The sequence below is a fragment of the Eptatretus burgeri genome, chromosome 12 (genome assembly GCF_056783735.1).
Source record: "Eptatretus burgeri isolate ZD-2024b chromosome 12, Ebu_testis_v1, whole genome shotgun sequence".
Classification (NCBI taxonomy): Eukaryota; Metazoa; Chordata; class Myxini; order Myxiniformes; family Myxinidae; genus Eptatretus; species Eptatretus burgeri.
The window spans coordinates 86720140-86736633 of NC_140972.1; the positions used below are offsets into that span (position 1 = coordinate 86720140).

General features: G+C 40.8%; 1 protein-coding gene across 4 annotated transcripts in view; it reads right to left on the bottom strand.

The window, feature by feature from the left end:
* LOC147016045 (uncharacterized) overlaps positions 1 to 16494 on the bottom strand; it is a 57638-nt gene that overhangs the window by 23080 nt on the left and 18064 nt on the right. For all 4 annotated transcript variants that reach the window (XM_085848726.1, XM_085848727.1, XM_085848728.1 and 1 more), the window contains 3 exons: positions 3736 to 3819; positions 3339 to 3428; positions 370 to 717 (listed from right to left, as the gene is read on the bottom strand). In XM_085848726.1, the coding sequence (XP_085704852.1) occupies positions 370 to 717; positions 3339 to 3428; positions 3736 to 3819 (522 nt within the window). The remainder of the gene's footprint in view (positions 1 to 369; positions 718 to 3338; positions 3429 to 3735; positions 3820 to 16494) is intronic.

The following is a 16494-nucleotide window of genomic DNA, read 5'->3' on the forward strand; positions in this document are numbered from 1 at the left end:
ATCTAGTATTACAGGATCAACATATGTCATTTCCTATTTGATGACTATTTGTTATTTAATTTAGCTTCAGTCCCATATGCTGGTCTGATAAAATTAACGGTGCATGGGAAACAATAAAAGGCTCATAATTGGAGGTAATCGTACACGCAGACAAAAACAATGACTCATCTCAGCTCAAAAACCGCGATTGGCCAAAATTGTGCGTATTTGGGCCTCCGCTCCCCCCCCCCCCCACCTTGAGAGGCCCAGAAATTTAATGTGCTGCATTGTACATGTATAGGACAGCAGGAAGTTGCGATCGACATTTATAGAGGGAATGGTGAAAGCAGGAAAAAAGAATCACAATTTTCAAAGTGAATTTTTAATTACCTGATGGGAAGTTGTACTGGGGATGAGCAAGGCAGAAGAGTTTGATAACTGGGTCCCAATGCTTGAAGAACTTCCAGAAAAGGTGGAAGCTTTCTCACAGAGATCTGACTTGTGAGGAAATGTCATGACCTTATCCAAAGGACTCATGGTAGGGCTGTTGCTTGGGCTTGTTGTTGACTTATAGGGACTCCCAACAGAGCTCGTAGTCGGACTCGAGGTGTTGCTCCAGCGTCTTCCAGCAGTGTGAATGAAACTGGTACATGGGCTGGCTGGAGGGCTGGTGAAGCTCGCCGAGCTCACACTTCTTTCCAGACTTCCCAACAGGGCCTCAGCTTTGGCCAGCTCTTCCTGTGCAGACGATCATGAAACCAAATTATTTTAAAAGCAAACCATCTCACGAGCATGTGGGTTCACCTTTTAAAATCCAATAATTTCGAAAATACAAATGAAGGATGGCAGCTCACAGACAGGGCAATAGGAAGCATCCATAAAAGCGGATTAATCAATTACACAGCAATTTGGAGGCAGTTTTAATAGTACCAAAACATTGCCACTGCCAAAAACATGGTTTTGTTTGCTCAGTGACGTTTTTAGCTTCTCTGCACAATGTTGCACAGAACACAAATTAAATTTCCTTTGCTTTTGTAGCAATACTTTCATGCTGATAAGAGATTTTCTCATTATTCCCACTGAACGGGATCCTTAACTCCCTGACATTGCCAAAGTGGGAGGACCAGCCAAGTCACAAAGGTTCATTGTTACTGCGGCAATCAACATTCGGCAAGCCAACAAAAGCTCCCAACATCACTGTCATATAATACTCCAACAGACAGCTCCTCAAGCATGACCAATAAATATCTGATGCATTCACTGTACAAATATCAAGGTGACGTTTTCATTCAGAAAACAATAATTCTTGAACTCCTGTAGTTTTGATGCAGATTACGATTGAATAATTGGTGCCGTAAGGGTTATGTGGGAAAATGTTCTGGTGTCTGCGTTTGTGCACTGTGACGTTATCAATTGCATTATATAAATAATCTAAGTATTGCTGGCAGTATAGCTGAGCCTTAGAGGTATGCACACTCGACTCGACTCTGAGCTATATCGACCGGATTTGAATCCCAATCCAAATATAAAATGTCACCCTCGTGTTCACAATTCAGGTGATTGATTGATCAGTGTCTGTGACGTCCCTCGGATGGACGTTAAACTGGGTGTCCCGTCTGCCGTGGGATCTTTAATGCCCACCATTGGTTGGTTTACATTAAAGATCCCACGGTGTCCTTTGTGAAGAGGACGTGAGCTATCGCCGACACCCTGAACCAATTCCAAATTCAGACTCTAACCTACTTAGTTGAACCTCAGGCTGGGCCAGCCAGTTCTTGAAAGGCTTGGGCCAAATTTTTTTCGTCAGCCAACCCCACAGGAGGGAATAATTGTGCCTGTTGAAGAATCATTGTAATATAATTGTTTTGCATTGATTAACAGGTTGACAGAAAAGCTTGGAGGTTGTTTGCTCACCTTTGAGGTGTCCACCCTGGGTCAAATCCTGAACAGACATTCAAATATTGTCATCCTGGTGCTTTTCGGATTGGATATGCATCATTAATCAGAATGGATATTAAGCTGGCAGTGATGTCTTCTTGCGTTTAATTGTGAGTGTTAGCGATACCGTGGTACCTTTAAATACCAGTGGATCAATCTACGCTGGTACAATAGCTACGTTGTACCATCCAGGTTCCTCCTGATGACTCCATCTTTGCTCTTACTTCCTCAGGTTCCTTCTGATGACTCCAATGCCGTATTTGGTTTTCCGTTTCATTATGTTTGTCTCATATCCTGAAGTTGTGTAGACCGTGCTTCCCCGTTGACGGGCCTCTGGTTGCTTGTGCCTGTTGCTGAGTTTGAGCCTGCGGAGTAACTGCTGAAATCTATCTATCTGGGTTCCTCCCGACATCTTTGTTCTTTGTTCCTTTCACACTTCTTTACACTTTTTCACATTTTACTTCATCGATTCAAATTCTTGCCTTTTCTTTTCTTTTATTTCTTTCACTCTTTATTTCTCTTTCTTTATCTATCTCTCAAAGGAGAAGTGAATTCTTCCAAAAAATTTTCTGTAAGGCTCACTTGGCTGTACCTGGGTGGGTTTGAGGGTTGAGGAGTAACGGCTGAAACCCGAATCCTATCCAGGTTCTTCCTGATGACTCGATATTTGCTCTTTACTTATTCACGTTCCATCTGATGACTTCAATGCAGCATTTGGTCTTCTGGTTGATTGTTAATTTCTTCCTACCCTGGTTCAGGTCTCCTTCGGCAGTATCCCGTATTGGAGTAGTCACCTGTCCAGGGTTACCTCTCAGCTATGAAAGCATTCAGAAACACATTTTAGGACGAGATATTGCATGCACATGTACGTACGTATGCACGCACGCACACACGTTCCTCCCCCTAATATAACAATTACAATCATTTATGGAACATTAACCACTATATTCATCATGCATTAAGTTTAACATTTAAAGGATTTGTTGTACAATACTAATTATGCAACACCGTATACTATGGTTATAAAATTTACCATATTTTAATGCCAAATCTCAAAGTTGTATGTACCAACTTTTGTGATTTATACACAATTGACCAATTTCCCAACTGTCCTGATCATCAACTGGGCTCCATTTCTTCATCGAGGTTTCAACCCTTTCTTCCCAGAACATCTCCAAATCATGGCGTCACAACAGCACATCCAGAACCTCAGCTGTGTCCAAGCAGTCAGTCAATCAATCTGGCAGTGCTACAGGTATTCTCGCTTTCTAACTAGATACAGGTATTCATAAATTATAGCTTTCACCTCCAGATAGATTGATCTTTATCTTCCTGGCTGGAGGCTTTCACGCACACATGATGAGAACACCGTTTTAATTGTTTCCTAATAAAATCAAATAAACCCATTAGATTGAACTCACCTTAATAGCATCAATGTTCGTTTTCATTTTCAGACCAGGTGCTTTCTTTACAATAGAGTCAGAATTAACATCTTCAGTGAATGAATTGGACTGTGGAAACAAATTAGCGACAATAACAATGTCATCATAGCTTTTTGGCAAATACATCAAAGGTGAACATGAAGGCATTGGGGTTGTATAAATAGATATGAAATAATCGTGTTTTATCAATCCATAGTCATCAATAAGACTGACTGCTATGGCATAGTTATGTGTTGTCTTCACTCAAATCATACTGTACACAAGGTAAGTACGAGTCCTCTGATGCTGCCACCACAAAATTGATGACATAAGAGATGTGGTGCTGCCAGCAATCATCATGTGACTGTTGGCAATTTGTGTTTTGAAAGCAGCTTGCCTCGTATGTATCAATCTCGTTGCTGTAGGGTCGTGAGGCATGCCACAGATCTTTATGCACTGCTCGTGGGCTGAGATGACTTGTCTGAAAAATAAGCATTTCAAATGTGTTCATGAAAAGTTTGGATTTTTAATCATAGGTTCCAAAGCTGTGAAGGTTAACAATGAGATTTATATGACACAAGGAGGGAAGATGTAAGGATTTTATTTTTCAAATCAGTGGATTATTAAGATACCCAACTGGGCAAAGTCCAACTGATAGGCTTCAACCGCTATGACTATATATAATACCCAAACCTTCTCATCGGTGTAACATATGAAATCTCATCTCATTAGTTGGTATCATATCAGTACACTCTTGAGACCAAGTTCTGAGATGTTTAAAAACTCCCTGACAAAACAGTTTATGACTCACAGAGGTGTTAGATTAAAGGCATGGTCTCCTGCAAACAATACTATAAAAGTGACTTTGTACATTTGTTTGTTTATATATATGTTTCAGAAACTAAAAAAACTACTCAACCACGTCCGACCAAATTTTGCATGTTGCCTAAGGGTACCCCAACTATGGTTTGTGTCTGGGTAACATATCTGGGGGAGTGGGTTCAAGGTGGGGGAAGACCCCAATTCTCTCTATGCAAATGTGTATCGTATCTCGCCACCCGGTGGTATCCGGTATTAAAAATATTAGACAGGGTCAAATTTTGAAAAAATAAAAATAAAAATTAACAACGGAAGCATTTCATGTTAATGGCAGGCACTCATTCTTACTGGATGGATTTTTGGTATGCTTAATCCAAATCAAGTGTTTACCAAACTTGATTTTGAGCTTTTAACCCTTTAATAGCCAACTTAAAATAATGACGGTTTTTCACAATATTCACTTGACTCATGCACTGGAGTTTTGATGTTGTCAATAAAAAATCTGCCACAAAACATCATTTAGTCATGATAATTGGATAATCTGTACAGCATTGACCATAAATACGTGGTAAAATGTCTATTAGGAGCTAAAACATAGAGCGAGTTTCGGGATGTGCTGAAATTCTGGCTGTTTGACAATCGGACTGCAATGCAACCAAACTATTTCATGTTTTGGGAATTTGTTTCCTGACATGAGCCAGTCAAAAGTGTGTCTGATGATTCCATGATGTATGATGTTTGACGATTCCATCTTGTTGCGGAGAGTAACAATAAAATTTTATCAATGGTCCAAAAACGCCCTACTCACTCAGATTCATCATATCTCGTGCTTACTTTGTATGTCATTTTTTACCATGCAGTACCAAGTAATGAATGTGTACGAGCATCCTAACTCGTATGCTTACATGTGTACAAGCATCCTAACTCCAGAATCAGACAAGTCATTCTTCTCTTTTGTATACATCACAAGGCTGCGGGTAGCATTATTAGCTGAGGGCACAGCCGTGCCGCTGATGCAGTGCCCTTATTACCAGTACGGTGGTACTCATTTCACCAACTTTGGAAGGATGACAGGCTGAATCAACCACACCTGGTGTTAATTCAATGGATAGGGGATCAAACTCGGGACCCCAAGATCCCAAGCCAGGCACCCTAACCGCTAAGCCAACACCAGGCTTAGCTAAGTCATTCTCTTTGTCTTTTAAAAAACAGTCTTTAATTCTCATAAAACATGGCCTATGGAATGACCTTTTCCTACCTTTATTACAGCAACAAGCTTGAATGAGCTGAGATCCTCGTCCTCTTAATTATGACGTCATAAAAACGAATATGACGTCATTGTGATGTATCAGGTTTGCGATAATTTATCTGTGCTTATGCCCGGCTTGATTCCCGCAAACAAAATTTAAACAGCTTGCCTAGTTTTGGAGATAATGGTACAGGCGATTTCCATTAGTGGCGATATTATGACGTCAACTGTTTTTCTAGGACGAATTTCCAAAATCTGAGATGGTTACTTCCTGCGCCTGGGCTTTCTGTATATACATGGCAAGTTTCACGAAGATCCGATGAAAACTCTGGGTTGTGAAACAAAAAATGTCAAAAAATAGGAATGACGTCATAAAAATTGATATGACGTCATAGTGATGTATCATATGTGCGGTAATTCATCTCTGTTCATGCCCTGTTCGACTCCTGCAAACAGAATTCAAAAAGCTTGCCAAGTTTCGGAGATAATTTTTTAGGCGATTTCCATTAGCGGAGATATTTTGACATCATAACTTTTTTTTCTAGGAGGAATTTTCAAAATCTGAGATGGTTACTGTCTGCACAGGGTATTTTTACATATATATGCCAAGTTTCAGGAAGCTTCGATGAAAACTCTAGGCTGTGAAACAAATGAAACAAAAAACAAAAAACGTCAAAAACTAGGAATGATGTCATAAAAATTGATATGACGTCATAAAAATTGATATGACGTCATAGTGATGCATCATATGTGCGGCAATTCATCTCTACTAATGCCCTGTTCGATTCCCGCAAACAGAATTTAAAAAGCTTGCCTAGTTTCGGAACTAATTTTTTGGGCGATTTCCATTAGCGGAGATATTTTGACGTCATAACTTTTTTCTAGGAGGAATTTTCAAAATCGGAGGTGGTTACTGTCTGCGCTGGGGTATTTTTACATATATACGCCAAGTTTCAGGAAGTTTTGATGAAAACTGTGGGCTGTGAAACAAAAAAGTCCACAAGAACAACAACGTGAGTAAGACTTGGAGATCCTCCATGAGGATCTAAAAATCTCAAAGCACAATACATAAGCAGCAAGGATGGTTGCTGAACGTGAGGTTAGCCGACTTACAAGTAGATTGAAGATTACGTCAGGCAAATGATAGAGCGAATAGAGCAGAATGTTTGTAAAGTACAGCGTGCCAATTTTTGATTACATTTGTAAGCAAAGTGATGGGTAAAAATGGCGAGGGTTCAAATAAAACAGAAAATAAATAACAGATCATGTGAGCCAGTCACAGCACTCTCATTTTACCAGCCTCAACAGCTTAATGGTTGGAGCGTCCGTTCTGACTCTGGGAGGTTGGTTGTTCAAACCCTGGTCGAGTCATACCAAAGACTTTAAAAAATGTACAATCCTAATTTTAAATACTGTTACTTAGAAGGGAGAGGGGCAGGGTCCATAGCTAGACTGTGGTAAGTGTAGTATGGTCTGTGTGTTTCGAGTAGGTTAGAATGCCATGTTACAGGGATCTGTCAAAGAAAGTCATTTGTTTCATGTGGCGCTGAGGATGCAGCGTGTGTAATTTATAGACAGAATAAACAGGATAATTATGTATGCGTATATACCTTTTGTCGGCGGGGCTAGGCGTGGACTTCCCGTACTCAGAGGCACACATGTAACAGGTGCGCAAAAAGGCCAATTGCGATCTCTCTGGCCAGCGTGTGCCAGCCATGGTGGCAAAGTGGGCTGTCGAGCCCGAAAGAAAAGGCGTACCTTTTATTTTATAGGGGCCGCCTCTGTGGGCAGGACCCAAAAGGGAGAGTCCATCCAGGATAAGAGGAGAACTCAGTGATGAGGAGAGTGAACGTGCAAGAGGACACGAGAGAGTCCACAAGTTTGCAAATGAGTGGAGACTGGACAGTCCACCGAGAGAGTACCAGGAGAGGCTCGTAAGAGGACCAAGAGAGGCAAGTATGGCGGAAGAGGAAGCAGACTTCATTTGGAGAAGAAACCTCATGCGCGAGGAGGAAAAAGGAGAACCACGTGGCCTGGTGGAAGGCCTTGCATACCTATTGCTGGCTCTGAATTATTACTACCTCTCGTCTCCCTCCTGGTCTCTAAAGCGGATACCGTCGCGTCCTGCATTCACCCTGCGCATCGTAGAGAAAAGGGAAGTCCCGCTTGCATTGTTTTTGTTTGTGAAAGTGTGAACTGTTGGTGCCTAGTGGATAGTATTTGATATTTCATTTCCTCATTGTATATAAGCTTGCGTTTCCCATTCTCCTTCTTCTGTCTTTTTGACTCACATAGTTCGTTCCATTATTATAGCGTCTTGTCGACCCTCTTCCCTGTGCTTTTTGTTCCAAAAATAAATCCTTTAAATGGTAAGAGTGTGTTTCAGCCATTTGCTTTCCGTGTGTGTTTGCCGTCGTTTCGGCTCATTTGGATGACTTTGGTAAATAGTGAAATTGAACGCAGCACCTTAATAGACCGTTTGGACCATCTCTCAGACCATAAGGTCACGGCTCTGAATAATTCCGTACTTATGGACACTCGGACGTGACGATACATTTCATCATTAATTCATTAACCATTATTAGATTTTTTGATTTTTTTTTTAGTATTGTTGCGGATTTCAGAATCCGGTCTGATGAATGCATCCACACATCCAGGTCCTCAGACAGTTATTTCCTTAAATGCATGTTCAGATGAGCCCCATCCCCATGTATAATGGGATCTTAAATGTGATGTGTTGAGAAGGGTAAAGGATAGATCCCCTCCCTCTCCTATAGAAGCTTTTTTCTTTACGACAGACACGTTCACGCACATTTCTTTCACGAGCTCTGAAGCCCGCCCTCATTTTTCCTCAACAACATTCGTTCGCAAGCTCCGACGCCCGCCTTTTTTGAGAGCGCACGGGTTGCCATGGTAACCATGCCCCAGTGGGGCGGGGTGAGCTTGGGGCGGACGGCACCCCGCGGAGACGGCCCGGGGATATAAAAACTAGCGAGAGAAAGCGTGAGGTACATTCTGTGAGGAGAGACGTTCTAAGATATAAAAAAAAAGTGATTAAATAGCGAAAGAGGGACGTTCTGAGAGGAGAGAGACGTTCTGAGGAGAAAAAGTCTGAAGAGAGAAAAAGTCTTGAGAGAAAAAGTGTGAGGAGAGAAAGGAGGGGAAAAAAAAAACATTCTGAAGAGAAAAAGTGAGGGGAGGAAAAGCAAAAGGAGAGAGGAAAAAGCAAAGGGCAAGAGAAGCGACCAAGAAGCGGGTGTCTGACCAGCGCCGACGAGACAATTCGCCCTTCTGAGTGCTTCGGCAAGCGAGCGTGTGGTGCGCGTGTGGGTGTGAGCAGCGCCGCCAACAAGTGAGGCACGGGTCGATCACCAACAACACCAGGGTCTAAACCCGTGACGGACGATCTCGGTGCTCTCCAGACTTCGACTGGCGTTCAAGGCAAAGCTGGGTGCTGGCGACGGACGTGACACGCACACACGCATTTCAGGACGTTTTCCCTTCATGGACGACTTTCTGGTGAGTGAGACAATTCTCCCCCTCCCCTCCCCCTGAATGATCTGCTGGGTGCCCTTGTCTGTGTTTAGCTGTAAGTAAGTCAACCCCCGATAAGCATCTGCTCTTTGTCTCTTTCCTGGCATTTTGATTGATTTTGCTTTGAAATTTATTATTTTATTTACCTCAGAAAATAAAAAGGTTTTCATTTATTTATTTTATTATTAATAAATTATTTGTCGATTTCCAACCTGTCCGTGTTTGTCCTTTCCTTCCATTGGTCTAGCATTGTCCGAACCGAGATAGACTGGGAGGTAATTACCACATATTTGACCAAAAAATCGTCAGCACGCACCAGCTGTTAAAACACTCGGCCGCCCTAATTAAAATCTAATCAGATAACATTGGTGCTTTGCCGAGGGTGCGCTTCCTGCTCAGGTAACCACGTGACCTCCAGTTAAACGGAATAATTAGACGGCGGACACTGGAACTCGTGGTTGACTGGGTGGCGTTCGTGGTTTTAAAACAACCCACCGTACCACAACGTTAATTGTGAGCGTTGGCCCCAGGTCCGGCTCTACCGAGGACAACCGGGGATTAATCCCCCTGAGTAACAACTGGTGTCTCGGTACCCGTGGCCACAACAGTATTTTACAGATAAAAATCGTTCTTTTTTTTTTTTTTCTTCTTCAAGCCATGCATCCATGGAAAGACCAAATTAATCAGAAGCTGCATTTCAAATGGGAAAAGGTGACTTCTTGAAACAGAAGCAAAAAGAAGCATGATTAAGAAGAAATCTAGAAAAATAAGGCAAGAAGAAGAGCAAATTTATCTGTGACCAATTTAAATGCATTTAGAGCACAAAACGGAGAAGCACAGCAGAGATTTGTTACTCAACAAAGGGATGATGAGAGGAAATTGCAAGGCAGACACAAAATGGTCTCCAGCATTAGTGAAGGTGCCATTCCACTCTGCACCGGCAGCTTTCTGTCTAGCACGCCACTAGTCTCTTTCTATCATGGAGTATATGTATATACATATATATCTCAAAGGTAGTTAGTACTCCGTATGTAGGGATGGCACGGGGAAAAAATGGCCGCCCATTCAAATGTATACAAAATTATATGCTTAAACACTCCTATAGAGTGATGTCATAAGCATGTAAAATGTCCAGCTTCAGTGGTTAAAAATGAAAAAAAAATATGTAGGGATGGAGTTCCTAAAAAATAAACAACCAAACAAGGTAGGGAGGATTGAGGAGGAATGACAAGGTAGGAATGACAGACAACACAATATATCACAATCCTTTTATGGATTGCCATCATGACATCTTTCAACATTTTCCTGTGTCAATCCAAAAGCAAATAAAATACACAATTACACCAACCCCCACTACAAATCTACAACTACCTCGAACATACACATCTCCATACAATTGTTACTATTGTCACCTGCAACAAAATATGGAAAAAGGTGTACATTATATGATGTGAATAGTCTTTTCGTGGGTTGCTTATTTTGAATATAAAAATAATATTTGCCTTTTCCCACATCGCCATCGACTCGTACATTCTCCTTCCCCCGATACAGTCATATATATATATATATATATATATATATATATATATATATATATATATATATATATATATATATATATATATATATATATATATATATATATGCATATACATATATATATACACACACACACATACAGGGTGAGTCAAAAGTAGCGCCCGATTTCTGTTTTTTCGGCTGTCAGATTCTTTCTGGGAAGTCATGTTGTTAATAATTTTCTTGCAGATTATTCATTTTATCCCAGAAAGTGGATCGGCCGCCGCGGTCTGATCGAGTGGCCAGCACGCTCCCCATCCCTTACACCTCCAGATTTCTTTCTTTGGGGACTCATGAAAGACCTTGTTTATCATGAAAAGCCTCGTATCATTCAGGAATTGAAGGCTCAAATCACTGCAAAGTTTGAGGAAATTGATATCGAACTCTGCAGACGTGTGTGCCGCTCTGTGCCTGCTCGGCTGCAATTGTGCATCGATCACGAGGGAGGGCACTTTGAAAATTGCAAGTAAAACAGTTTGATACAGTTCCGTAATAATTTTTTTCTTGAATAAATGGTTAGATAAACATGTCATTCATTTATTTCTACCTTCTTGTACACTGTAATACAAATGGCAAACAAACAACCAACTGACAGAAATTGGGCGCTACTTCCGACTCATCCTGCATGTATATTATATATATATATATATATATATATATATATATATAATATATATATACATATATATATATATATATATACATACATATATATATATATATATACATACATACATATATATACATACATATATATATATATATATACATACATATATATATATATATATACATACATATATATATATATATATACATACATATATATATATATATATATATATATATATATATATATATATACACATATACATATATACACATATACATGAGGTGTGTTCAAAAAGTATCCAACCTTAATTTTTCGTGCGTAAACAAATGAAGCTAGGGAGGCGTGGTTTGGTGCACGTATGTAGGCGATCCTAATCCGTATGCGTGAATATTTTCCCGCCTGCAGAAACTGTCAGTCGCCGACAGACCGCCAATGAGTGAGGAAGTGTAAATGAGCGCCGTCGGATTTTCGTTTTTGACAAAATGAAGGATCACTGTGGTCTCATCGCCAATGATCACTGTGTTGAAGAAGTTGGGATCGCTGTTCACAGTCTCCAGCATGTCCTGTGCGATCTCCAAACGGAGTTGCTTCTGCTCAATCGTTAGCAGCTTTGGCACGAACTTCGCTGAAATTCTCCTTTAGCCCAAATCCTCAGTCACAATGGAATGAATGGATCCAATGCTGACGCCCGCCTCGTCTGCAAGTTCTCTGATCGTGATTCGACGATCCTGCATCAGCAAGGTCCTCACTTGGTCAATGACGATCTAATTTGGGGATGTTGAGGGCCTACCAGAACGTGCTTCACTTTCCACTGATGTGCGACCATCTTTGAAGCGGTTGTACCACTCTTTTATCTGTGTGGTGCCCATTGCTTCGTTCCCGAAGGCCTGTTGAATCTTGCAGATCGTTTCCACTTGGGAATCGCCAAGCTTTACACAAAATTTGATGCAGTAGCGTTGTTCAAGTTTTTCCATCACTTTGTCAAAAACGAAAATCCGACGGCGCTCACTTACACTTCCTCACTCATCGGCGGTCTGTCGGCGACTGACAGCTTCTGCAGGCGGGAAAATATTCACGCATACAGATTAGGATCGCCTACATACCTGCACCAAACCACGCCTCCCTAGCTTCATTTGTTTACGCACGAAAAATTAAGGTTGGATACTTTTTGAACACACCTCGTATATTGTTGCGGGCTGGGGTCCGGTGGCGAGAATGGCCGCTAGGTGGGGGAAGTTACGTCGTCTCCCACCAGACTCCCGGAATTGAAGGCCGTCACTCATGGATAATTCCGTGACGCGGTGCGTCACTTAACTGACCATGGACACCAATACCTGAACCGCATAGCGTAGGGTCTTCCTGCCAGGTTTAATCAGTTAACCTAATCAATCACACGGTTTCGACTACCGGGGAACCACGCCCTCGGTACGTCTTGTCTGAACTGGATCACTCTTCCAACTATGGTAGAGTACCAACTACCAACTCCGGATCGGATGCAGCCGAGCAGAACTGCCAAGGACGTACCAGCTAGAATGAACAGATTATCGGGGATAAAGACCCGGCTAAATTCAGATCCGAACCATGCTGGACCAATGATGGAAAAGACAAAAACGAACTAGGAACATTTCTACCATCATTTATTTACACGAAGGCGAGGAAAGTCATGTGGCACAGGAACGAGTTTATTGGTGTCTTATGCAGGGGAAAGAAGAGAGAGATGTAGGACGACAATTTTTACAGCAACTTATAAAAGTGGACACAATGCAGACTTACGCGAGATTAATACAAGCAACAATTACAATAATTGAAAATCTTATATAATTTATTTAAAGGACAGGCGCCACACACTCAGACACACACTGAGACAAAATAAACCCCATTAAAAGAAAAGGGGACCTTTCGCAGTCGGAAGGGAGGGAGTTGAGGTCGCAGTTCTCGGTACCTGAGAGTTTCGGGGGAAGGGATGCTCCGTGGTGCGGCACCTGACAAATGTTGAGTTGTTCAGCCACAACCGTACGTGTGGAGTTCGTGTCCGTGAAGGAGCTTGAGTGGAGAGCGTGGGCCGCTGAGGCGAGACGTAGGTAGATACTTGCAACAATGCCAACGAACCCACCAAACTCTCGGACCACCAAAGAACCAACGACCTTCCTTCTTTCTTTCCCAAGACCCTTCCACCAACTCAATCACCCCCACGAAACGAACCCTCAAATCCAACTAAGAACTGCACGAACTCCAAGCACTCAACCCTCCTCTGATGATTGCTTCGTACTTTTATAGATCCCCCTGGGTGGGGAGGGGCCTTGGAGAATCTGACATCGTCGTCCGTCCCGATTGGACAGGGCCTTCATGGGACAGGGCCTTTCCGGGTGGGGTTTCGGCCAGGCAGACAAGCCCGCTCACTCCACCGTGTAAGGACCCACCAAGAAGGAACTACTGCAAGATTTTGCTTCAACAAACGAGTCCCTGGTTAGGCGAGTAGGCGGTGAAGCACTTGTCCAGCCCAAACGAGAGTAGCAAGTGAGAGGAAGGTACTGTGGCTCCAAAAACAAGGGAAATAAAATAAAAGGGGAGAAATGATTTATAATCCTAACTAAAAGCCTATCGCAACGCACCCCAGTGTCTTCCCACTACACACAAGGGAGGGATCTATCTGCATATATATTAATGGCACAACTAACTTCGGGACAACTGTATGTTTCTATGCATACGGTTCTCGGAACCATAACAATATAAATATGTATGTATGTATGTATGTATGTATGTATGTATATGTATGTATGTATGTATATATATATATATATATATATATATATATATATATATATATATATATATATATATATATATATATACATACATAAATATATATATATATATACATATATATATATATATATATATACATATATATATATATATATACATATACATATATATATATATATATATATATACATATATATGTATATATACATATATATATATATATATATATATAAATATATATATATATATATATATATATATATATATATATATATATATATATATATATATATATATATATATATATATATATATATATATATATACACATATACATATATTTCTATAAAATATAAGTTTGGTACATTTCACCCTCTCCCCCCCCCCACTTCCCCCACCCCATTTCCTCCTTACCACATCATGTAAAGAAATATGTAAATAACACCTTCGCCAGAATTATCAACAATAAACGAGAGTCGAGCCAGTCCGGCAGGACGGCATCGACGTAGCGCACTTGCCTGTGAGCAGCCAAGACTGGGTTCGATTCCCGACCCAACCATAAACTGTCAGACTGATGCAGGCAGGGGTGTTGAACAGCTTTACTGTTCATTTGACAGGATGTTCATCTGACAACCCATTGGTTGTGTCTTTCGATGACGAGGAGCTACGTGGGCTATTGCTGGCACACTGTCCAAATTCCACATTCCCACTCCAATCGGCTTCAGTTAACGTGATACCAGGCCAACTATATCCTGAAATGCTTGAGCAAATGTTCGACGTTATTTTGAGTCGCTGATCCAAAACCATAATTTGTAATTCACTTTGGATGATGATGATGATGATGATAATAATGATAATAATGATGATGATGATGACGATGATGACAGAAAAGTAGAATAAAAGGGAAGAAGTCTATTATCAGAAAATTTCAAAGGTCTGACAAAATCATTGACTTTATTCTTCTCAAGTATTGTCTCCTTACTGCATGAAGCAACATTCTTCATCTTATCTCCCTCCTTATAACTCGACTTCACCAACAAACCCCTTCATTAAAACACATTACAAAATAATCCCCACTTCTCCCTGATGATACAACTTGTATCAACAAGTAAAGGAACTTGGATGTAGGCGGAGGCCATTTGGCCCGTAATGTCTGCGCTTTATCCGCGCCCCTTATATATAACACCATAGATCAGTTATTTATTCAATTTTTAAAAAGAAATGATATAATAGAATGAAACCAAGAAAGCCTTCACTATTAATATTTTAGTTGTTGCTAGCATTGTTCTCTGCACAAAGTTGCATAAAACCTCCAACCGAAGAATACCATTGAGTAAGGTAAGGTTGACCAACACAGAGTGGCAGCCAAGTTGCAATTGTTCTTTAACAATCACTGCAATTGGAGGAAGTTTAAAGGTATTAAACTTAGGAACTCCCTTTCTTATAAAGTTTAACACTTTCAAACTTCTTCCAATTGAAGCGATTGGGAAGTAGAAATTACAATGATGGTGGAGGGAAAATCTTGGGTGCCATCCCATCCTGGGCATCCTTCCCATATTCTACACAGGGGTCGATCAACAAGTCTGTAGTCTAACTTAAAAGTGGAAATACAAAATAATGGTGAATGGGTGAGGTTAAAAGGTCAAAATTTGGCAAAAGACAGACAAGGTAGAAAAACAGTAAAACAGAATAAATATTCATAGCTTCACTATTTTTGTTCATCGACCTTTTGTGCTTCACTGATTATTTACTGATTATTCTCAAATTACCATTACTGATGGTAAAACAAATGTGTAAGTTACTAAATAATGTTTAATCAACTCCACCACTGAAGGCGGACAGTGGTTATGTTTTCACTCGTGTTCGGTTGTTTGTCTGTGAGCAGGATATGTCAAAATAGTATGGATGGATTGGGACGAAACGTGGTGCACAGCTTTGGTATGTGATGAGGGCGAATTGATTCGATTTTGATGAAGATCCGCACCAGGATGTTTTTTTTTTTTAAGTGATTCTTCATAATCAAATGGAAAACAAAACACAACATTGGAGTCATCAGAAGGAACCCGAATAAGCAAAGATGGAGTCAACGGGGAGGAACTTGGATAGGATTCAGATTTCAGCCGCTACTCCACAATCCTCAAACCCATCCAGGTGCAGACAAGTGAGGCTTACGGAAAATTTTCTGCAAGAATTCACTTCTAGACAGATATAGAAAGAAAGATAAATAAATAAAAAGCAAGAATTAGAATGAATAAAGAGAAATGTGAAAAAGTAGAAAGTAGTGTGAAAGGAACAAAGAACAAAGATGTCGTACAGATAGATTTCAGCAGTTACTCCCCAGGCTCATACACAGCAACAAGTACAAACTATCAGAGGTCCGTCAGTGAGGAAGCACATTAATTGTTGAGAGATAGGGCCAAAACTGATATATAGCATGATATTTCGAAAAAATTTGGTTAGTTTATGACAAAACTTGGTGGATGAGTTGGGTGGGTCACCTGAAGGAGCCGTATAGATTTCGGTTCAGGTCCAGATGCAGATCCACCGTATCAGTGAAAGACAACACGTAAACTAGTCAACCTGACGGAGGTATGTGT